The 25,489-nt window shown below is 34.4% G+C and overlaps 2 protein-coding genes across 2 annotated transcripts in view; both read right to left on the reverse strand.

Moving 5' to 3' along the window:
* Positions 1-12,573, reverse strand: part of LOC108624691 (uncharacterized) — a 21,465-nt gene extending 8,892 nt beyond the window's left edge. Inside the window, exons 1-2 of the mRNA XM_018024165.2 lie at positions 11,911-12,573; positions 1,544-1,667 (exon numbers count right to left, since the gene is read on the reverse strand). Coding sequence (XP_017879654.1) covers positions 1,544-1,667; positions 11,911-11,974 — 188 coding nt within the window. The 5' untranslated portion in view covers positions 11,975-12,573. The remainder of the gene's footprint in view (positions 1-1,543; positions 1,668-11,910) is intronic.
* Positions 12,574-19,750: 7,177 nt separating this feature from the next.
* Positions 19,751-24,044, reverse strand: LOC108624693 (uncharacterized). Its single transcript, XM_018024166.2, has 4 exons — positions 23,832-24,044; positions 21,822-21,993; positions 21,183-21,442; positions 19,751-20,522 (listed from the first exon to the last, which is right to left on the reverse strand). The coding sequence occupies exons 2-4, from the start codon at positions 21,987-21,989 to the stop codon at positions 20,423-20,425; spliced, it is 528 nt and encodes a 175-aa protein (XP_017879655.1). The 5' UTR covers positions 21,990-21,993; positions 23,832-24,044; the 3' UTR covers positions 19,751-20,422.
* Positions 24,045-25,489: the final 1,445 nt, after the last annotated feature.

Consider the following 25,489-nt stretch of genomic DNA (forward strand, 5'->3'; position numbering starts at 1 on the left):
CAAAAAATCCATGAATTGATTTAAAATTTTACAGGTAGCTTTTTAATAGTAATAGGAATCTACAATACCAAATTCGACATGCTAGCAGCGTTTAAATATATAGCCTATACAACCTTAAGGGGATATGGTAGTCACTTGACTTTTCTAACATTTCCCGGTAAGATCTGGACATTTATCGCTCTGTTTTATCGATAACCAGTCTACAATAGTGCAAGATATGAATTTACAGGACTACACTTCTCGTTTTTATATGAGAAAATTGTTGGGTCGTCAGACACCTCTGTGGAAAGACGAAGGTTAAATCTGGCGTGCTCTGGTCTTCATTTCATTCAAAACAATCTCTTTTGGATATAAAATTGCTTATAAAAAAAGGCGTTGTAACTTCGATGTAACGCTCCTAAATAGCAGCATATTTCGATTAAATCAAGAGAAGAGCATGCCAGATTTGACTTTCCTCTTTCTAAAGAGATACCTGACGACCCACAAATTTTCTTGTATAAAGACGAAAACTATAGTCTCATAAATCCATATTTTTGGCTAATTTTGTGAGTAACATTCACATTCTGCCTTATCTTGGCATTGTTGGAGTCTCCGCTTTTAAGATGTGATCGCTGATAAAAGAAAGAGTGAAACTCAAACTTATATAATAAGCATTCAGCATCTGAATACACATTTTTCTGTAGAAGCTACAATTACCGATAGTTACTTGCAATAAACAAATGAACTCTAATTAAGATTGTATCTCTGATAAGAAGAGGGTTGAAAATCAAACTTATTTAATAAGAAGGTCCATGCCTAGGTGCATAAATTTAATAAGATTATAGACGGACCCCGAGAGGGTGGGAGATTCCTGAGAGGATTTTTCGCTTAATACGTAAAGTAGATTTTTCTTATTCTTAATTAAGGAAAAATTGTTGCCCGAAGCAGTTCAACTTTCATACTTATTCCTTACGATCTTACAATCACTCGTATTTATTCAGAACGGAGAACAAGATTTAAAACAGCGAGCATCTTTTAATTTAATTATTAAATTCTCCGAAATAATTTTCAACACGATCCATTAAACCGTTTGAATTCCACAGGCTAAAAAACCTTTTAATCTAATTTAAAACTCCTTCCCGGGCGAACAGTATCTGCGTTTAAAAATGAACGCAACTCTTATTTTTATTCGACTAATTATCAAGCTGACAAAACAAATGACAAGCAATTGGCAAAACGGGTTCGAACGGATTTCGAAAAACGCCTGTGGCCGTTTGTTCTTTTTGCGTCGAATTAACTTTAATGTCTTTGTATTTTCCTCATCGCAAATTTATTTCCGAACCGTCGACAATTTTCGATACAATAATGCGTTCTCTGTAGCATCACTACAGATAAATGTTTGAAACAACATTAAAGGAAGTTTCATACTCATTATTTGATTATTCAGAAGAGTAGTTACGAAAAAAGTAGGACCTTATTTGTAGATAATAATAGTACGACTTTTGTTCAAAATATTCTTCGTTACGACCAATAACTAGTCAATTAATTAATTAATCAAACTTACGGGCAGACACGTTGGAGCTCTTCCTTCGTCTCGACGAAATTACTGGTGTTGATTCTCTCCAGTGGCCTGCCACACTTCACTAATCTCTCGTGGCCACACTCCTCGCTGCGACAGCTTCCCAGCACTGCGAGACAAAACCAAGAACGATACAAATTAAATAAAATTAATACAATAACAGTTTTACGCGAATAAAATTAATTATAATCAATTAAAACTGAGAAACAGTCAGACTTACAGACTAAAAAGAATTTTACTCGAATTAAAACAATAATTCTTATGATCAGAAGAATTAATTATATAGAATTAATCGTATAGGAGATTTAGAAAATTGATATGAAAAAAACTTTATTCGAATTAAGACGATAATTCTAATGATTGAGAGTTAGATGATACATCCTAGGGGATTGGAGTTTGAATTTTTGATTAATTCCAATTGCGAATCAGTTATAGTTTAATTTAGGTTCGGGGCACGAGTCAAACTCGACGGGGGGTTCAAACTCTCGTTACGTTAACCCCTTTACGGTAGGGTAATCCCTTTCTGATCCGAGCAAAAAGAGGAGCCGAGGATTTAAGTGGATCAACCGAGCCGTTGTTCAGGAACAGACCGTACAAGTAGTATAGCCGCGCGCCCGTTCAGGGCCAGACACACCGTACAAGTAGTCCAGCGCGCGCTCTGGTCAGGCCACCCGTACGGGATTTACTGATCGTCCTCGCACAGAGACAGGCACCTTTCAACGATTCTTTCGATCGTCAATAGGATTCAAATGAAAGTCCAACTAATTTACGATTTATTAAGAGTCATATAAAACTAATTAAAAATTACATTGCAATTTCTTATCAAAGTAATGAAATGAATGGAAAGTTTGATAAGTAAAGTACTATTTAAATTTTTATATTTCCGGTTCTCTTGACCTCAAAGGACTTGTTTACCACTCGTTTTAAAGTTAAAGTTCTATTTTACAACATCCTCAAGCAATGATTAAGTTAGACTTTTGCAAACTTAATTTACATAAATTCTAAACTGAAATTTATTAACTGTTTTATAAAAATAATCATATCTCCCATTCTATTGTTCCCAGAATACTTTTTGGCGGCTAATTTTATAAGTAAAGCTTTACTCTGAAACATGCTTGAACCTCGATACATCGGACAATAACAGCAGCGGTGTTTCGCAAAACTGTGAAATAATTTGAAAAACTGTTGAAATACACAATGAAGATAATCGTGCATCTCGGTTCATTCACAGGAGATAACATGGCCCGGTAATCGATTTCCAATCTGCTGAGCCAATCCTGAACCCGTGGGTAGGGTGAGAAATTAATTTTCTTCACGTACAATCGATCAATCGGAGAGAGAAACACGATTAACTCGTGTCTCGAGGATCTGTTCGAGTTTTCCTTGGGCACCACCACCCTCAGAAAGCAATGACAACTTCTCTATCAAAGGATGATATAATAGAGAGGATTAGCCAACCGAGCATTTCTTTTCTTATTCCGAAAGAACTTTTCAATTTCCCCGACAAATTCAATTGAAAGTGAAATATTTTTTCTTAAACAGATTGAAGAATCTTTTCTAATTACTGATTAATCTGCCTATTAAATAACCAAATGACAATAATAGGAAGTTCTTGCCAATGTTCAAAAAGGAAGCACGGTAAAATGAAAGATTAAAATTAAATCATAGTTTCCACGTTTGTTCTCCCTATTCATTTATTTATTTATTTATTTACTTTTGTTTCTTTCTGGGAAAAAATAGAGGGAGCGTGTTTCCGGGGTGGTTAACGATGACGAACGAGCCACCGTGTTTATTATATACCGCGTGTGGCGGTGGACTCGTTGCCCAAAAAACCATTCGTTCAAATTAAGAAGTTGATACGAATTTAATGCTGGGTTTTGTTTATAAGCGGACACCTTATTTTATCGCCGGAATTTTCTTTCCCCTTTTAACGAGACTGAGCTCTATTCCAAGAGCTGTGATTCGCACCAATTTTTATTAGAAAATATAAGAATTTTAAGATCGACTGATGGTTTATCTCAGAGTTTGGAAGAAAAATGTTTCATATACAAATTCTAGCTACTGTCATCACCCAAATAAGGTTCTATACAATTTTACTGTAACTCAAGTCCTCCTTTTGAATCGATCTCCCCCTCAAACATTATTATTTCTGGTCATAGAAAAGAAGGATCGATGGTATCGCTATTTTCCACAGTTTTCCCGGGGCCCGGGTTATTTGATAATAGTCAATCCCGCGTGAAAATAGAGCCGACGGTGAATTTGCATGGAAACTCGGTGGAAATTGTAGCTCGATCACGTCGGTACACGGTTTTCCAAAGTAGAAACGACGGGTGGTGGCGAACGGGGAGGCAAGGGGAGGGGGGGGGGCGATGTGGGTTTGAGGCAATCCTTTCGCTCGTTATTTTAATGATCGGTCCCTGCTTCATCCTTCCCGGAATTAACGTTAGCCCCCAGCAGAATGAAACGACCACAGAAAATCTCTTTCGTCTTCATCAATTAACTTATTCAATCTTGTATATTCGATTTATTAATTCCTACCTGCATCACTGTTCGAGGTATCATATCGCAAGTATATTAGAGATTAGAGCTTTAGCTTTAAAACGAGCCATTAAGTAACCTCGTAGTTCCAACAGAACCGAATATATAAAATTTTTCCTAAAACCCCAAGCATTCAACTGGGTTAATTTGATAAAAATCATAATATCTCTACTTCTATTGGGTCTACAATGGTCTTCGGGTGGTCAAATTAAACTTGAAACTCCTACGTATCTAACGAAACCAAAATTAACACGATCTACACAATATTACTGATTCCAGAGAATCTCTAATGAATTTTACAGTATTTCTATTTTATTCGAATTTCCTTTTTATTATTTGGACCCTGATTAGAATAATTTTCTGTCCAGAATGGTTTGTGGGAGGTATTGGAGAGTTTCTGGGTAAAATTACGGACACATTATGCGACCGAGCATTAGTTAATTCCTCCCGGCTATTTTCACACTCCCTACGTCGTGGGACACTGGCTGGTTGCGAAAAGGGGTTGCAATCTCTCTGTTCTCGTGGAAACACGTTTTCGAACTCTATTTAGATATTAAAGAATTCCGTTTCCACAATTAATTAAGACAACTATCAAATTTTATAAGCATTCTATCAAATTAGAAAAATACTATTTACAGAATGGACCGAACGTATTGAATATACTTCATACAATTAAATTTCTACTTCGATCATCTACAGTGACTCACGAAAGTATTTGAACACCTACCGTGAAATNTCCTAAACATACTGCAAGAATTGTAAAAGAATGGATCTTATATAATACCCCTCACACGTTGGTCACACCACCACAAAGCCCTGATATTAACCCGATTGAACATCTATCGGCAATAATAGGGAAAGAATTAAAAAAATTTAATACAACATCCAAGGCAACTTTAAAAGAAAAAATACTGCAAGTGTGGAATTCTGTATCACCAAGTACTACAGAAAAGTTAGTAAACAGCATGCACAATCGCTTACAAGAAGTTATTCGTGCTAAAGGTGGACCTACTAAATACTAAAACTTTAAAAATGATCTGTTCAAATACTTTTGTGGATTCAACAATGCTTATGTTTGAAAGAAATAATTCATATCTGTTGTGTATATATTTCGATTCGTTTGAAATTTTACGTACATAATCTAAACAGTCATACCCACTTACAGTGTTAATATTATTTCGGTAAGCGTTGTATAACGTACTGATTATAATTAATAACATATTTCATGGTAGGTGTTCAAATACTTTCGTGAGTCACTGTATGTATTAAATCAGAATATTAAGTTAAGAAAATACTGTTATAATAAACGAATATTAAATTTGGTACAATTAAATTTCTACCTAGAGATTAAATCTATTAAAATTCCATAAATAAAAAAGCGAAGTAGCAATGCTCTGTCCTAATTTAATGAACGAAGAATAATTTGTAAAAATATCGTTTGAGTTGTTCTGAAACTGGATAGAACGGAGCATTGAACTGGTAGGAGGATAGAAATTAAACAGAGAGATAGATGTTTGCATAGTAAGATAGATAATTTGGTTAAGATTGAAATTGATTAAGTTAGTGTTGACTCTAGCGAAGGTAACTCTTATCAAAGAGACGTCCATGCCATTATATCAAACGGAATAATTCCCCTATCGCCTAGCATAATCTCACAGTTCTCTATTATCATACAGAAAACCGACTATTACTTTTGTAGGATTTCATAACTAACGAACTATCATACATTTAGTAATAATTACTTCGAAAGAAGTCGAGATACAAAAAGTATTATAGAATCTTACTCACAGGCAGTAGAACCACCTTCGATTTTTGTTAATAATATTTCATTATAGAATTGAAATTATAGGAATTATAGATAAAAAATTGATTAAAACCCTTCCTCGAGGATTACTAAGAAACTAGTCTCGTACTGTTGACTTTTTAATGGGAATAGAACGTTTTAGACCATACTTTCAGTTTTTAGATTTGCATGACTCCATGCAGAAGGTTTGGATAAAATAACAGACTGATTTGATGATTGAGAAAATAGAAAGTGTAGTTAGCAATTGATATTGTTTTGCAAAATGTTATTAGTAAGGAATGAAGTCACTTTAATGGGGCAATTTTGATGATTACTAAGAAACTGTTTGAGTTATTGAGAAATATTATAGAAGGTTTCTTGTGAATGCTGGTGTTAGCTTTGATTTTCATTGATAACAGTTCATTGTAGAATGGAAATTGTAGGAATTATAAATAAAAAATTAATACCTTTTTTCGAGTATTACTAATAAGAAAATAGTCTCATAATGTTGGCTTTTTAATGGGGATAGGTAGGTCCGTTTTAGATAGTATTTTCAGTTTTTAGACTTGTAAAACAATTTGCAAAATTGAAGCTATTCATAAAAAACTAGTAATCCACCACGAGAATCCTACATTTCCTCTAATCAAGATAAATCAGTACAAATAATGAATTTTTATATAGTATAGAAAATTCACTGAATCCAGGAAAATTGCATAGTTTATAAATCGTGAGGCACTAAAATTGCCAAGAATGTTAGCTTACGTAAGAAAAATTGTAAGATTCTATCTAATTGGGTGAAACCAGTTGAATCGGTGAATTTTTGGACGTGTAACGAGTCGAAAATCCTCGTCTACCGAGCGGAATAATTAACTGCCGAATTAGGGGATCGCGAAGTTGCAACTCGTAATAATTTAGCCCGAGGGTTTGCAAAAGCTTGTCGATCGATCTGACACAGGTTTTAATTTATGGATCATCGATTTTCCCTTTAGTCAATGTTTGTCATAGCGAAACTTTCCGCTGGGAAACGAGAACGAGTTTACAGAGGTCAATTATTACTGTCTAATATTTCTCGTTGACTCCTCCCTAACTTCGATCATGTTTTTATTACGCAAGCTGCGTTCCCTCTGTCTTCGTTTCTTGTGTACTACCAATTTCAATAGTTCCTCTGATAGAATTTATTTGAAATTGAATCTGGGTTTTATAAAAATTATTTAGTAGTCTCGTTTGTAATTAGAAGTTGCTAGGGGGACCCAGCTGCGAAAACGCAGTGTAAAAACAAAGTTCGGTGCGGTTAAGCCAACGCGTAAATTCCTTTGGAAAAATGAGATACGCGTGTGTACAGTGTTACTGGGGAAACTTATTGCCCGCTGCATTATCACCTTCATTATCCTCACCGCCTTTCCATTGTACACATTTACAATAGTTTTGTCAAAGGAGCCCTAACGTTTTAGTGATTCAAAATTATATATACGGAAAGGGGCGATTTTATCTATAACTAATTTTTAATTCTATGAGAGATGTTATTAGCAAAAATTGAAGGTGGAACTACTATCTACGAGAAACCTTCTAAAATATTTCTCAATAACTCAAACAATTTCGTAGTAACCATCAAAAGTGGCCCATTAAAGTAACCTCATTCCTTACTAATGAGATTTTCCAAAACAATAGCGACTTCTAATTAAACTTTTTATTTTATTAATCATGAAATTAATCTATTCTTTTGTCCAAACCTTCTACACGAAGTTATGCAAATCTAAAAACTGAAACTGAAAGTTATGCAAGTCTAAAATCGTACTATTCCCATTAAAAAGCCAACATTATGAGACTATTTTCTTATTAGTAATACTCGAAAAAAGGTATTAATTTTTTATTTATAATTCCTACAATTTCCATTCTACAATGAACTGTTATCAATGAAAATCAAAGCTAACACCAGCATTCACAAGAAACCTTCTATAATATTTCTCAATAACTCAAACAGTTTCTTAGTAATCATCATAATTGCCCCATTAAAGTGATTTCATTCCTTGCTAATAAGATTTTGCAAAACAATATCAATTGCTAACTACACTTTCTATTTCCTTAATCATCAAATCAGTCTGTTCTTTTATCCAAGCCTTCTGCATGGAGTTACTTATGCAAATCTAAAAACTGTAAATACCATTTAAAACCGAAAGAAACACCTAAAACCGAAAGAAACACCTAAAACCGTGCAGTTCCCATTAAAAAGCCAAAAGAAATGAACATGGCCTCGATTTGGTAAATGTTTTGTTTTGCAAGTCTATCGACCAAATGGGGGTTCCAGTTGCGGGGAAGGGGAACCGGAGAGCGAGTATCGTAACCGATTTTCCTGAATCGAGTGACGCAGCGAATACCGGCGAGCTGATACCGAGAACAAGACAGCAAGTCTTGGGGGTCTTAGGTGCGAGTGGGAACGCGGATCTTATTTATAACGAGCGACGGGACCATCGTACGATGCCGCCACGACCAATCGCGTTCCATCTCGCTTCTCACTCTGTCCTTGCCACGGTTCGCACGCAATTGCAATCCTACCGGTACACGTGTTACTTAAAAGCAAATCTAACGTCAAATGAAAGCATTATCTTTCGAAAACTAGATTTCATTTCAATTTCAAATATAATGAATACCGTTAGAAATTTTCCTCATACGGAATTTGACGTAGGAAACCAGATTTCAATTTTATCCAGATCTTCATTTCCTCCTGAAGAATTGAGAAATACACTAGATCACATTAGTATTTTAGTAGAACGATACAGAATATGATTCACTAAAGAAATTGTAGCATAAATAAGGAACCAGTCTTAATTTCAATTTCAAATATAATAAAATCCATTACAATTTCTTCTAATAATAGAGTTTGCACGTTCCAAAAAAGATTTCAATTTTTATTTTAATTAGTAATAACTTCATTTTGAAAAATTGAAAAGCTGAAGTGATCAACTGGGATTACGTGGATTTTTGTTATCAATAAACTTCTGTGTTTAATGTGGGGCTTTGATAAGTCGTCAGTTATCAAAAATTATCATGGAAATTAACCTTATTACGTCTTTGATAAGTCTGTATATATAAAATATTATCATGTAAATTAACCCCAAGGAGACATGGGTTTCCCTAACGTACACACTCACCAGTTATCACATGAACCGGAAATTGATTAAAACATTAATGAATAGATTAGAAATCAACTAACTGCATACTTTTGAAAATAAACCGACCTCTTCTCTTATTCCTGCTGCTAAAAAATTAATACCATACTACTAACAATTACTTCTACAATATTCGAGTTACAAGAAAATTATATAGGACCTTATTTGTAGTTGGTAGCAGTAGTTACAACTTTCGTTTCAATCACTTTTTCATATGATCAATAATGAACGAGTTATTAACAATAAACTGATACATAATATTGAAATTCTATTACTATATAAGTAGTCTCATGTTTTTGATAATTACTCATAAAATATTCTAGATACGAGAAAACTGTATAGGACCTTATTTATAGGGAAGAGCTGGAGCTACAAGTTTTGTCTGACACATTTTTTGATAGGTTCAATAATTAACGAGTTACTTGAAATAAAGTGATAGATAGTGTAGGAAACAGTGGAATACCATACTGGTAGCGATTAGTCCTGAAATTATTCGAGATAGAAGAAACTTGTACAGAACCTTATTGGTAGATTACATTATCACCCAAGACTCCTGTTTAAGTCATTATCCTTTATCAATTATAGAATTATAAACAATTGATTTTCGATAAAATAAGTAAATGGTTCGTAAATTCTAGAACAGTCTCAGTAGCACTCGAAGCAGATATAGACGATTCCGAAAATAATCGTGCAGGTAACGCGTTTATCCACGTGGTGAACGAATCGTCCGTTACATCGTACGACATGACGTAGCACGTCGTGATTGGTGCTTACGATGGGTGTGATCGCGTGGTCCCACGTTGTCCTGCTACCAAGAATTCCAACGATTCCCCGCGCGAGATCCCCCATTCACTTTCCCAGCCAACACGAACGAACGTCCAACGACGAATTCGCTACAAAGAATTCAATTAGAATGGTCGATTTGAAAATCGTACTTTTAGGAATTCCATTCGCAACTCTTAACTAGAAGAAAGAACGGAGTCTTAAAACTCGTTCGAAACTGAAGAACAGCGACTCCTTTCGCGCAGCTGACAACCTGAGATGAATAGGTAACAGAACAATAGATAGGTAACAGAAACCGGTCGTTTCCATTATGCGATACACTGGCAAATAGTTCGATTCTTTCAAAAGTTTCTGACAAAAGTTGAAAGCAGGAAATAGTAGAAACTGTTTTAGAACGAATCGATTTGGAAAGCTAATTAGCTTCTTTGTAAAGGATTTGCGTAAAGAAGACCGACAGATTATGATAATCGAAATCACGAATCATGAATTTGTAACAGAGTATTAGGTAAAAACGTTATTAAGAAACACCGAAGCTATAATATTATGAGCTACAATACAACAAATTTCTATAATTCTTCTAAGTCGACTCCTTTTATTGTTGGAGTAATCGTCAAGAATATGAGACTAGATTCTTAGTAATAGAACCTCGAGAGTGTCAATTTTTTAATAAATGACGTCTTTATTTTTAATTCTACAAAAGAATGTTATTCGAAAAAGTCGAATCTAATATTATTAGCTACGAGAAAAGGTTCTGTAACTCTTTTATAAGCAATCGTCTAACTAAGGTATAGAGGTAATAACAAATGAATTTTTAATTAAACATTCCAAAGACCAAAAACTTCGACTCTACACGATCCCACACTAAATTTCGTACTCAGTATTCAATTCTCTAAGATGAGCAGCTCCTGTGAATTCTAAACCATACCCTATTCAATAAACTAAAATACTCGTATAAATTTTAAACCAATCGAAACATCTTGAATACCCATGTACGTACAAAACAAACAAATTCTCTAACAAAACAGGCCGAAGAGTTCGTTTCTTTCAATTTACGAGAGACACAGTAGCAGTTTAATTGACCAATTAAAGCTCTCAGAAAAAGAAGAAACCTCGATTCTCCCTTATTATTACGAGCGATCCTTAGCTATTGACGCAATGCAATGCTTGTTATCAATTCAGTTCCTCAGGAAATTCAATATTGAATTAGGAAAAACGTTTGCAAAATAGATATGTATATAGATTGACGTAATAGTATAAATTGAACTGTTTACGAGATACAATAGAGCGCAGTGGGAATCAAGGCCGCGCGATGCTGCGTAGGTCAGTTAGACAAGGAAGCCGCGCGATGTAAACAAAATTTGCGTCGCATCCAAGGGCTGAGAAACCAAAATAATCTCGCTATCTCGACCCACTACCGAACACGTATTATCGAATCTCGTGTTTACTCGCCAAATATTAATTCATTACGCGAAAGCCTGTGAAGATTTTATAATTTACGTAAGGAGACACATGAATATCATACAGATACACATAAATACATATAACAGAAATGTAATAGATTCATACAAATTGTATATAAATTCATGCTTTGGCATAATTTGTGATCTATGTACTTGATTTCTTTTTTAATTTACGATTGACATAACAGAATGGGTGAGCGTATTCTCTGGGAAATTTTATACATTTCTTTCTACTATAAATAATGAATGATTTAATTTAGAAAACATGTACCTCACATGTACTAGTAGTATGGTAGTGGCGTCTCTGAATACTTTCGGAAGTTCAGACACGTTGAAGTCAGATTAACTAAAATGCTAAATACGTAAAAAAATCGTATTTAAAGATATTCGTTTTGAATTTACTAATATCAAGTACTAAGTCAATGAATGAATTCCTAGACTCTGCACGTGACTGCAATTAAATTAACTAATTTCAAATAAATTGTAAAGTAACTAAAAGTTTTAAATAAAATTAACGTTTTCTACAGTCAAATCTTCACGTGTTTGTAGGTATGTCGCATTCATATACGATTTCGACATGTTTCTAAATAAATTATTGATAAGAATATGTATTTAACTCACATGAGTAGAAGCCAGTGACGATGAGTGCCAGCCAGGATAACTGCTTCTCGACTAGGTTCCTCATTTTCCGCTGAACTCCTCCCAAACGAATCACAAATAAACTTGTTCGGTTCCTAAGAAGAAAGTCCGTCGCTCCTAATCTTCTGTGTGTCAATAATCAACTGAACGATCCAATTGATTTCACGCGGGATCAAACACTAGAAACGGGCGTCCCACCGGATCAACGATCGATACGATTATCGTAAAGTTAGCATCGATCCATCGATCTATTGTCTGAACTTTGAATGCCACCTTCACGTTGAAATTTTCCAAATCACTTTCCTAAGCCACTTGATTCGACGAAATCCAGTCTTTAATCCCGTTAACTACCTTCAAAATACTCCGCAATCGTCGGCGAATCGCCTGAGCTCGTTGAAGTCCGCAACGATGAACAACACCGTGAAATAACACAGTTGATGTAGATTAATCAACTACCGCTCCTCTTCGTTTTCCAGCCATCCAGTCTCTTCGGATCGCACTCAATATACTCGAGCTTCTTCGATTCCGAAGGCCTCGAACGCGTCTTGAAGAAACGCAAGGAATCTCAACTGAAGTAGCTGACTACTTTTAACTCTACTTTCTGTCAGATCTACCTCCTTCGAGCGGCAGTGGACGACTGAACTGGCGGCGCGTAGCTTTGAAGGCATGGCGGACGCGCATGCTCCTCTCCTCGATCACCTGACCACGACGCGCGTAATGGAAGGGTGCCTCGTGACTGGCGCATGCGTGACGAACTGCAAAGCAATGCGCATAGCGTACTTACGATCACGTGATTGACGCCATTATTCGGCGGGACTCGACACGGTGTCACGGGGAAAATTTGGATAAGCCTCTACAATTTTATTCATTTCACTGGTCCATTTTATATTATCGAATATATATTTGCATATAGCATGCTCAGTTACTGTTCCTCTCGCGTGTGACATATAAATTATTGCTCGGAAGTGTATAAATTTGTAAAAGTAAGCGATACGATTGAGGCAACAATTTGGCCCACGCTGTATCACTCATTTTATTGTATAATTCTAGTATCGTTGGTTCTGTTATTGTGCACGTCTATTTGAGTAGTTCTATGTACAATTTACATTTCTTGGATTAGAATAATTGCACGAAATTTTATTGGGGTACGGCCAGCTTCGTACATTCAACGGTTACTCTAATAGGAGATATTAAAAAATATTCTGGAAGGTTTCGTTGTAAGCAGTAGTCTTAGTACTATCTTGGAGTTGCATTAATAACATTCTTTCATAGAACGAAGGATTAACTAGCTATTTAGAATGAGCTTTTCTGCTCATTGAATTTCCGTTTCGTTTCGTTCCGTTTCACGACTAGAACGGTGTTTGGCCCCGTTGTTACAGGGAAGAACAGTGGTGGGGGGTGATCTCGTTCAGCGCGGGATGATCATTAAACACGGGATTGAAAGGACGTGGGAAACGGAATTTAATTAAGAACGGGGAGACAGACATCGTCGATGGACAATGGGCGACGAACATAATTAGCGGATTCTGCTGGCGTCGAGGGACTGTGTCAAAACGTGTCACGATGGATCGATCGGAATGGGAACAGCCCCTCAGCATCAACCCAACAATCGGTGAGTCTTTACCATTTTTATTCGACGAACCTTCGTCAATTCAGTTTGTATAGAAATCTCGGTCAAAATATTCAATAATCAGATCAAATATTTGAGTATTGTATCAAATATTCAATGATTGCTTAGAATATTTCATTATTAAACCGTGATTAAATATGAAAATGATTCAAATTTATTACTTTCGAATTTGAATTCGAATAACTTTGGTTTTAATGGAGGAAATCCGAAGAAAGGTTCTAATTAATTCTACTTCTCTCAAGTTGCATTGAGCTGGTTTGATTGGTTCGTTAAAAATAATTAAAAAATCATATTTATTATACAATTTCTTATTTTCACAGTACATTTATTCCTATTTTAAGAAATCCTTTAATTTACAAATTTCCCGTTTGAAAAATTCGTTTATACAATATCTAATCCATTGAAACACAACTTCGATTTGGCTTAAAACTACTTTATTAAGATACCGAATAATATAACAAGTTCACATTTCGTATACTCTTATAGACTCACGCCGATCGTTGGTTGTTCATCTGCGCATCGCAGTGCGTCAGCATTGTTATCGTATTTCGCAATATATCACAGTTTATTATAGAATTTCTTACTCACTCATTACATTTATTATAAAATTTCCTAGTTGAATAGTTAATTTTTTATAAAATTCCTTAACAATTGTACTGTGATCCCAGGTGATCGTTACATGTACCTATAAAGATCAAATGAAAAGAATATTTTAATTAAATCAAAGGGGAACTGTTACACATTTCGTTTTCATGTACAAACTGAATTGACGATCGAAACATACAATATCAATGATAATTTCACATTGCATTTGATAAGACGAAGAAAAACTGTGGCTCGCAATATTTTATACACAAAGTTATTAAATACAAAATCAATGTAACAATTGTATTAAATTCTCTCATAAAAGAAATGATAGAATCGTGGTGATGACGTCACGAAACGCGAACCTCGCGTTACTGCAAGCTGACCATTGTTTGTTCATTTTTTCTCTACCGTACAAAGCACGCTAGGGATAAGTATGTAAACAACTTTGCAATCGACATGAAACCCTTATATTAACGTCGAATACTCTATATATATGAATGATTTTCTCTTGATAAAATCAAATGCTTCTATACATGTACGTTACGGGTGACTTTTTTATCTCCTAATTAGAATTTCTTATACGCAATTATTTGGAGGCTTGTTTAATTGAAAACCGTGTAGCATTATCATATTACATTCGGTGGAGGCTGGAAACATTTCCATGAACGTTTAGTAGTCAATGAATTGAAATCAGCAATTTGCAAGCCGATCCCACCCTTCCTTCGTTGTTTCCCAAAAGAAGAAATAAACTATAAACAATTCCTTTATCTCCTGGCAGTTAAATATAATAGAGAATTCTATTCTATTTCGTTTCTTCTGTGTACTTCATTTCGTGTATTTTCCAATATTCTATATTTATTTTTTAATCAAAACAATTTGATTACAAAATAAATATAAATTTTGGAAGCTCTTAATTAGTGTTTGGTCCATCTTCTATGGTAGTTAATTAATTAATTTACATTAAAGCGGACCCGACAGTTTTTCGAGTTCTCAATTTGTAACAGACAATAAATCTTTTGGATTATTCTGTTAAATGTTTAAATAATCTGTTATCGAAAACTAAGCTGAAATAAACTTATTATAGTCCAAAGATAGTAAATTTAATTAAATACTACTATATTAGTTTTTAATTATGAATTGAAAATATTGTGTGGCAAGTGTGTCTCCTTTTTTATTATTATTATTTTATCAGAAAAATTGAGATTTTTAATTATGAATTGAAAATATTGTGTGGCAAGTGTGTCTCCTTTTTTATTATTATTATTTTATCAGAAAAATTGAGAACTCGCAGGCCTTTGATAAAGGATGAATAAAGTGGAAAGGGAACTCGTAAACTTTTACGATTTCCACCTTTACCTCGAGAAATAAACGAAGAATTTCTCTATAAGCAAGTGAGAGAAATATCGAGAAAGGGTTTTGCTATTAAATGTATATTGTAATAAATAAATTGATTGAAGTCTTTGTAGAGAAATAAGGTAAAAGTATCCAGCCTGAAATATTTCTTCGTACAAATAGGATTAACTGATTAGGAATGATTCGAAGGAGTACAAAAGTTGGAGTATTTTAAATAGAAATTAGAATTAATGTATTTTTAAATAGAAATTAGAAGAATGTAATAACATTGGTTCTAATTAAGGAAATTCAATGAAATTTATAAGGAACCTTCAGGAAGGTCCTATCTAAGTGTCTTCCAAGTTTCATAAATCTATCTCCACTAGTTCGTTAGTAATAATTAATATAATTAGATACTTTTACCTTATTCATTCATTCCTGACTGTATCTCCTCCTTGGGAGATTATTCAATTGTGGCAATTTTTGCCTTGTCTCTAATTGCCCCTGGTTCCTCATTAATTGTGGAGGTAAATGGCGTGTGGTAGGCGTTACGAATTAACGCAGGCACGCGGTAATTAACCGGTGACGAAATCAAAGAGAGAGAGGTGAATAATAACGTGATTACACTCTCAGGTACTGTTTTAATTAGTTCCATTGTTAATTACATCGAATATAAGATGAACCCTATGCTAATTTCTCTCGCCTTTCGAATTACAATATTACATTGCCTATCCTTATTCCTGTTTCATATGTTTATTGCTACATGTATTACTTGTTACACTGTTACGTGTTATTATTTATGTGTGCTATTTGATGGACAATTATTTACGTGTTTTATTGCACATCGATTTGCAATTTATCTATGCTTATTTGCTGCAACTTAATGTGCAATTATTAACGTGTTTTATTGTTCTTTCAAGTTCATCACTTTAAATTGAAATAATTTTGGCTCTAATGATGAGAATTCTATGAAATTCATGAAAAACCTTCAAAAAGATCCTATCTAAATTTCTCTCAAGTTTCGTAAACCTATCTTCTCCCGTTCGTCTACATTATAAAAGTCTATAATTAAAAAAGTGGCATAACAGTTACTTAGTTTTCGATAGTTCGATTAAATAAAAAAATAAAATGCGAAATTCGATATACTCGAACGACGTTTCATCCCGCTTTAACGATGTCCTCAGTTTAATATAGATTTAATGATGTTTTCTGGGCAGCAGGGCGAAATGACAACAGGGGACGGTGGATTAATAATAATTTAATTGTACGCCGTTTGTTTAATACCGGCTAGCTTCTAGTGTCCATTAATTGCTACGCCGTTGTTAGTTTCATTATTCAACCTGATCTTTATTTTAATTACATACAAAATTCATCATATGAATTAGAAGTATTTTATATGTATATTGGTTTAATCGTAATAATTCAAAGCAGGATTTTCAGATTTTATTCAGACACTCGTCACTTGTTCCTCCTTTTATTATAATTAATAGTTAGATTTCTTTTCTATTACTCAAGAGATATTTCCTCTATTGAAGTATTGCAAAGTATTAATTTTAGTTGGCAGGAGAGTTTGTAAGAGGGTGGACGTCGCGACGTCTGGGCGCCGTATCTCGTTTCACCCCATTTACTCAGTTATTACAGTGGGAACTGGTTCAAGGCCGCTCTCATCCCCTAAAACAATTCCACACGATCTTTCCCCAGTCCCAATAAAAACTGCATAGCTTCGATTTCAACAATTCCGAGTGCAAAATCTCATTATTAAATCAAACAAAAATTGATTGACTGCAATTAATATAATAATTTGATTAGGAAATTTCGTCAAATTATATCAATTTTTATTTGATAGAAAATAAAACAGTATATTTTTATTCATTGAATCGTCTTTTACTTAAATTTTAATCATCCTTGCCGTTATGTATTGTTATCTCTTTTTGGAGTAAAAAAGTAGTAACTTTCAGTACTTGCCTTTATTTATTATCAGTGTTTCATGTGTAAAACAATTGCAATTGGAAGATTGAACGTCCAATTCAGGGTGAAACGTTTCCTTTTTCTCTTTGCTTGGTGGGTGCGTTTGTCTCTTTGACAGCACTGTTTCTGTTTCCTGTAGAACAGGAAACCGTTGGGTGGCGATAATGTAATGGAGGGGTGGGAACACCCTGTTTCATCCCTGACACAGTTGTCCTACTGTGGAAGTACAGGAAAGCCTCTTAAATACATGTCTAATCAGTCTATTAGGATTTAATTTTTAAAAATCTATTGATGAAAATTTGGAAAGAAATTGTATGCAATACTATAGGACGAGTATATGCGAAAATATTTTCAATTTCATCCAACGGTTATTTATTTTAAAAAGAAATTCATAAATATGCAAATCGGATATTTTCAGATTTTGGAGTACGACTTTCAATAATTTTTATCTCGAAATCTAACGTAGAGAAAATCCTCAAAATTTCCAAAAATCCATTACTATAGGAGTAGTACATGAGAGAATTTGTGAGAAGATGGTTTGAAAATTTTCAAATTTTTCTTTTAAACAGACCCTTTGGAATAAGAATTTTCGACATTTTTTTCTTCGATTCTAACGTATGGAATTTGATGGTAACAATTTTGTGACGTACTTCTACAGCTATAGAACATGTGTGATTTTTTAAAATTTTTCCATCCATTACTTATATTCATAATAAAATTCGTGAAAATCGGAAATTTTGGAGTTTGAGCAGTTCTAAAAGACATAACGATTGGCATACGATATTCGATAGTTTCAAGATTACTTTTGTCCATTTCTAATGAATAAAAATTGATAAAAAAGTTCAGAAATCTAGTACCATTCTAGTAGTATACGTAAGAATATTTGGAAGCTTCTCCATCGATTATTATTTATAGTAAAAAAAAAATCGGAAATAATTAAAATAGATGATTTGAAAGAGTGCAGCTTGGAATGGGGTTGAAATAATTGAACAATCGATTAGCTTGTCAATTGTATTTATTAATCTCTACAATATTCCTTATCGTACTGCTTAGAAAATATACGTACATATCGACAACGGAAACTTTCAAGCATATCTCACTAACATTAGCATTAATTAATTAATTATTTACGAATAATACCGTCGTTTCACAACATCCGTCCACGATGGCGTCAACATTCACTTTCGTTCACCAATCTTATCTAATTTTAGTTGGACATCGATAATTCAAAATACATTTAGATCGATTAATTTAATTAATTAGAGAAAAATAAAACAGTTTCTTAATTACTAAGATCGCTTAATTATACGAGGCATACACGTCTCATATAAATGTCAACCCTTTATCATTACCAAATAATAATTAACACTATTTCTACCGCAGGTGTGAAAGGACACCTTTTAAAATTTTTGCCTAAAATTATTATCATTAATATAATTGTGTTGTCTCGTTTTAATTAATTAATTTAATAATCGTTGTAGGAGAAGTCAAAAATTTAAAGGAGGAAGAAGTATTAAACTAATAATAATAATTTTAAAGGAAAATTTTAGAAGGTATCTTTCGACACCGGTAGAAGTAGTATTAAAAGAATTTTTATTAATCCCTGTATTTATTAATTAAAAATTCTTTCGTCACATTAATTATTCGCCCATGACAATTTTATTTAATTGCCCCAGTTAGATTCTAATAATTAAGATTATGAAACGTGTACGAATTTCGTAATAGAATTAATTTTGGCAGTGATAAAATACTAAAACTGTTGGACGTTTGAAATGTCCGATTGTGTTGGTTCTTTGATATGCAAAGGGTGGATGGATTTCGTAAAGGTCGATATCGTTTTCACCATCGTGGCTCACGCTCCTTTTAAATCGTTTTAATAATAACTTAAGCCGTTGCTCTGTCTTTTTAAATCCTCGTTCGATCATCGAAGAGGTCGACATTTAGAAAAGAGACGGCAGAGAATTTGATAGAGCACCATTTTATAAAAACTCTTATACCCTAGAAACCTGTGCGTTCATTTCTTAACCAGTTTAATTAACACAAGACGCAACACTCCCAAATTTAACTAAGTAAATTCATTATGAAATACAATTTATGAATTTGAATCGTAATTCATTGCATAATAAATTGGCCAATCAAATGAATGAATTAAAAAATAATTGATAATGGTTGTTGCACCTTGTTCATGTTCAATCTGTTTAATATTTGGGACACAGTTCAGGGAGTGAATTAATTAAATCGTTCGAATTAAATTTAGGAATTCGGTACAGAATTTTAATTATAGAAATATCCCTCCCNGAAAATTCCAATAATAATGTAATTTTTAAAAATATTGGCTAATCAGAATTATAAGGTATTAAATTACTTTTAATTAGTTTACTATTAAGAGTCTTCGATCAGACAATCAGAATTCAAAGATATCCATGATTAAATTAATTTGTGTCAGTTTTTCTATTAAAGACCTTCGATTAGACAAATGAAAATTAAGAAATTCTCAATTACAATGTGGATTTACTTAATAATTAACATCATTACCCCTCTTGAAACCCTCTCTATCTCTATCTCATTCTCTCTTTCTCAGTATACGATGAAAAAATATAATACAATACAATAGCTTAATCGCTACTAGCTTGGTAAATGTTAGATATGTTTCATTTTCAAATTCGCCAAATCGCCTCTTATTGTTATTAGTTAGCTTAATTAGGGAACAAGAACTTAGCTCACTTGTTAAATATCGTTGATCCTTAATTCATTACAAATTAATTTCGAACGGCCGCCGTTCGATTAAAACTAGACGAGGCTATGCTCGCGCGAGTCGTAACGATGGGTGTAGAGTATGGATGAGCTCGTCCCGATGGGCGACATCCCCGTAGATACCGGGGACATCATGTACGAATACTCGGGCGACGATACCGAACTGCGATAATGACTCTGATGAGAATTCGATGGCTTCCTCTTTTGGGAGCCGAACGATACCTAGGTGTTCTGGCCCTGTTTACGGATTTTGTTCTCCAGAACTGACGTGGGTCGACCCACGAGGTCCTCCAGTTCGTCCGGTGTCAGTACCGTGAAATCTCTACAGTAGGAGAACGTAAATTATTGAGGAGCTGGATTTAAATTTATTTGTTGGAAGTCTTCAATTGAAATTAAAAAAACTTTGGCTCTAATGAAGGGAATTCAATGAAATTTATAAGGAACTTTCAAAAAGGTCCTATTTAAGTGTCTCTGAAGTTTCATTAACCCTTTCACTGCGGCGCGATTTCGGAATAATCCATCAATATGGACGGCGCGTTATACGCACGTCGGACGCTGCGATGGCGTATATTTACATCTCTTGTATATATCGATAGGCTTCTAAGGACGTATATTTACGCCTTTCGTATATATCGATGGACTTTTCAGGACATATATTTACGCCTTTCGTATATATCGATGAACTTTTCAGGACGTATATTTACGCCTTTCGTAGTGAAAGGGTTAAGGTAGCCTAACCGGTTCGTTAATAATAATTAAAAACCCATGTAGTGTTACAGTTATTCAGTTCTTGAATTCGAAATCTGTAATCACAATTTTAATAACTTCGGCTCTAATGAAGGAAATTCAATGAGATTTATGAAAAAAACCTTCAGAAGCGTCGTATCTAACTGTCTCTCAAGTCTCATAAACGTATCTTCACCGGATCCTTAATAATAATAATTAAGAAACCACGTAGAGTATAACAGTAATTTTGTTATACCTGTGTTGTGCGAGAAGCATGTCTATGCTGGTGACACTTCTTTGATGAGTACCGTCCTTCTGGGCAGCCTTTTGCCTCTTGATACAGATAGCTCTCAGAGGAGCTAGGAACACTCCTATTAAGAGCAGGCTCGAGCCTGCAGCTATCAAAGCTGTCGAGTTCTGGGCTGCCTCTGCCCCTGGCGCTAATTGCACCAACCCTACCACCAACACCACTGCCCCTAACAGTAGAGATCCCACCACCACGTGTAGGGAATTCACCTAAAATATTATTAAAATAATGAATTAATTATTTAATATAATATAATTAGTTTAATTAGTTAATTAATTAGAATTAAAAACATTGAAAAACCATTTTTTCCACATGCTATTACTATTAGAATCTGTTCGTATCATCAATATTTATTTATTAAATTCGCCCCTATATATAATTCCTATGAAACTTATAAGAGAGGGTGACAGCATGACGTCAGAGTGTACTTAGTAGGCGTTCAGGGTTTAAAATTACTATCCTCATTTATTCTGTAGGAAGTCTGAATAAAATTGTTGACTCTCCTAAAATTGCGTGCGCTGCGAGAGGAGTTCTATTGATAAACGGGTGGGCGTAAGGGCGTGATAATTGAAGGAAAGGTCTAGTTACCTTCCCACAGAAATAGTACTCAGGCGGCTCTTTGTCGGACAACGCGAGAACCGCCTCGCTCTCGGCTAGAGGACTGCCAGGCTGGCTGCTGCCTATCCTTGAGCCCTTCTCCTGGTAGTAAGTCTTGTGAAAGACCTTTACCGAGGGCACTGGCAGCGCCGTGATCATATCTCTATAACAAATCCATCGTTTCAATTAAAACAGGAAGTGTTCTCTACATATTTTTTATCTCGGAAACTACAATTCCGATCGGAATGATTCTTGGTATTGGATTCGATGGATTCTAGGTATAGGATACATCCAGAACCCCTGTAAATGTCAGTTTCCTATTAAGAACAGATTAGAAGATATAATTTTTTACATAGCAATTTTAATATTGGGATTCAATGAAGTAATGAGGTTTTTTCTTCTCGGAATTTTTTTTCTCGGTAACTATTATAGATATTTTAATGATTCTCAGACACGTTTTAGGTACAGTGTTTCCCTAGCTTCGTGATTCTTTTCAATCACCTGCTATAAGTACTTCGATCGAAGTAAGTCGTAATATTTCTTTTTTTTCATTTTCCATGAGATTCTCTTTTGAAGAGTAGGAATAATGACCCAGTTGACTGCGTAGCGAGGCACTTGCCCGCCCCGCGACCTATTTATCGATTCGCCAACACCGAACAAAGTTCACCGTTTCCCCTTTAGACGATTCGAATAATTACCCCCACCCCCTCTCCGGCAATTCTTATCTCAAAACAATTTACAACCCTCACGATTCTTGGTCTAAGTCCAACTCAATTCCGATTGTTTGAAAGTTGATTTAGATGAATTTTTAGATATCTATATTAAAGTACAAAGTTCCAGCTTTAATTTGAGCCGCGTACGTAGTAATTGAATAATTATATGCGAGTAGTAAAACCGCGACCTTTGGCCCGTACAATTTACAAATAGTCTTCGCTGGGAATGTTCAAATTAAATTCAATTTAGGATTGAAAAATCAAAGAATGTTGTGGGGTTTGATAAGAGGATTTATTCGAGTTCATTCACACGCGAGGGGGGGCGGGTAACCTTTGTCAATCGTTGGTTAGGGGGTGGTTAAAAGTGGGACACTGGCCTGATTCCCCGGTGTCATGGCTGCGAGGCATGTGCAACCGGTGCACCCAGGCCTCTGCACCCATGTCCCCCTTGGACCTCAGCCAGAAACTACGAAAAGTACCAGCGATCAAACATTTAGGCCACTGTCCCTACATCTTCCATCCCCTTCTAAGCATTTTATGTGATTTCATATTTGCAAGCTTTATAAATGACTATAATTCCGTTTGGAAGGATTCTCAGACATGTTTCAGGCATAGGATAGATCTGATTTCGGTATAAATTTCAGCTTTCAACAATTTAGAAGGTATCATTCTTCATGTAGTACAGAATTTTAATTTCAGGATTTAATGAAATAGGGAGCTACTGGAATTTATTTCCTGAAAATTGTTAGAGTTATTTCAATAATTCTCATATATGTTTCAGATATAGGATAGATCTAATTTTGATATAAATTTCAGCTTTCTAGTGTCAATAGTGTAGAAGATATCATTGTTGTGCATATACTTAGTGTATGTAATTTCATACTTGCAAGCTTTATAAATTTTCTTCTCAGTGACTATAATTCCGATTGGAAGGGTTCTCAGACATGTTTCGGGCATAGGATAGATCTAGTTTGGGTATAAATTTCAGTTTTCTTGCGTCAATAGTGTAGAAGATATCATTTTTCATGTAGTATAGAATTTTAATGTTAGGATTTAATGAGATAGAGAGAGCTACTGGAATTTATTTCCTGAAAATTGTTAGAGTTATTTAAATGATTCTCAGATGTGTTTCAGATATAGAATAGCTCTAGATTCCCTATAAATTTCACCTTCCCCTACCATAAACATTTCCCCCGTTTCAATTTAATAATTAGCTAAATAAAATCGCATGAAATTCTTCTGAAAATTGTCAGGAGCTGAATCATACAATTGCAGTAGAATTACTCACGCTGGTTTCTAATCCAAAGCAATCCTGTCGAAGTTCCTTGGTTTAAATCCAAAATCGGCGAGTCACAATTTGGGAAGCATTGATAAACACAGGAAGATCGAATCGATTGTAAATCTAGTCTCGGAATTATTTCTGGTGTTAGCTTGGTTTACTGGATACTAGATTGTTTCTAAGTGAACGGGGTGGTGGTCCCGCGAGTACTGAACCTCTCCGCTTTCCTTAGGTCCCGCCGGTCGATAAACCAACCCCCCTTGCACCCCCTCGTTTGTGGCACGGGGTCATCCCAGACCTGCTCATCGCACCTGTAAATGCGCACCATCGAAAACCATCGCACCAATCTAATGCTTTCTCACATCGACATATTTCATTCAATCACAAATTAATTAAAATTACAATCAAATATTTTTCATTAATGATTATTGCATCCTTACATGTAATTTCGTAATAGGATTTTTATTCAATTGAATGAAGATTTTCGATCAGTAAATAGAAAAGATTTTTATAAATTAATTATTGGATAAAGGGTGAACAGAATTTTCAATATTTAGGGTGAATCAGGTGTTCAGGGTGTTCCAATAAATATTAGAAATTTTACGTAAATAATAGGATTTTTATTCAATTGAATGAAGATTTTCGATCAGTAAATAGAAAAGATTTTTATAAATTAATTATTGGATAAAGGGTGAACAGAATTTTCAATATTTAGGGTGAATCAGGTGTTCAGGGTGTTCCAATAAATATTAGAAATTTTACGTAATTTGTAATTTTTAGAATTGAGAAAAATTAGATTAATGTAAAGCCTGTAAAATTGCTTATATCGAACAATGGAAACTCGAGGTCTGATTCACCTCTGTTTAAATTTGGCTATAATTGGTTTATAAACATTGGGCGGCTCGTGCAGAGTTGAGGCGCAGATTTGTTCGCGTGAAACATAGCCTCCGCTGGTGGTTCTGGCATTCAGTACGATTATTTTTAGCCTACGGTTTTCCTCTGTTCCGAGGTATCGACGAGGTATCGATGGGAGGGACCTTCCAGGCAAGGTTGCACCCATATAGAAGCCCACTCGCCTGATTAATTAACAAAGACTAATTAAATCTCTGCGTGGAACGATGAGATTTTTGGAAAAATCTATGAAGAATATGAATAGAATCCATTTTTTGTATATAAATCCAGCTAGAAACGTTATTGTTCTATTAGCTACAAATAAGGTTTTATTTCCTGTATACAATTTTATTGTTACTTTGATAATTTCTGAGTAATTAAGGGAATTGACGATTGGTTTAATTGTTAGTGAAAACGTTTTATTAAACTCTGAAAGTTACAATATAGGTAGAGTTTTCTTTTTAATTTCCCCATATTTCATTCCAATTTGTTTCACGGTACACATACACGTATTATAAGAGATATTAGAATATTTGAGGCCTTCGATACTTAATCAACCCTCCTCGTACTTCATTTTCTAAACAATAAATCAATCGATTCATTTGTTACATAGAAATCGAATCGTCAATTTTTAATTTAATCGTTATTAGAAGAACATTGACAAAAATATTTGTTATTCAGTCTAGTACATTTCAAATTAATTAATGCGATTCATTATGTCTGTTAAGAGTTAAAATATCATCAATTGATGAATTCGTTAAATGATTTCCTTAACA

Source organism: Ceratina calcarata, unplaced genomic scaffold, assembly GCF_001652005.2.
Source record: "Ceratina calcarata isolate Rehan_Ccalc_2016 unplaced genomic scaffold, ASM165200v1 scaffold321.2, whole genome shotgun sequence".
Lineage (NCBI taxonomy): Eukaryota > Metazoa > Arthropoda > Insecta > Hymenoptera > Apidae > Ceratina > Ceratina calcarata.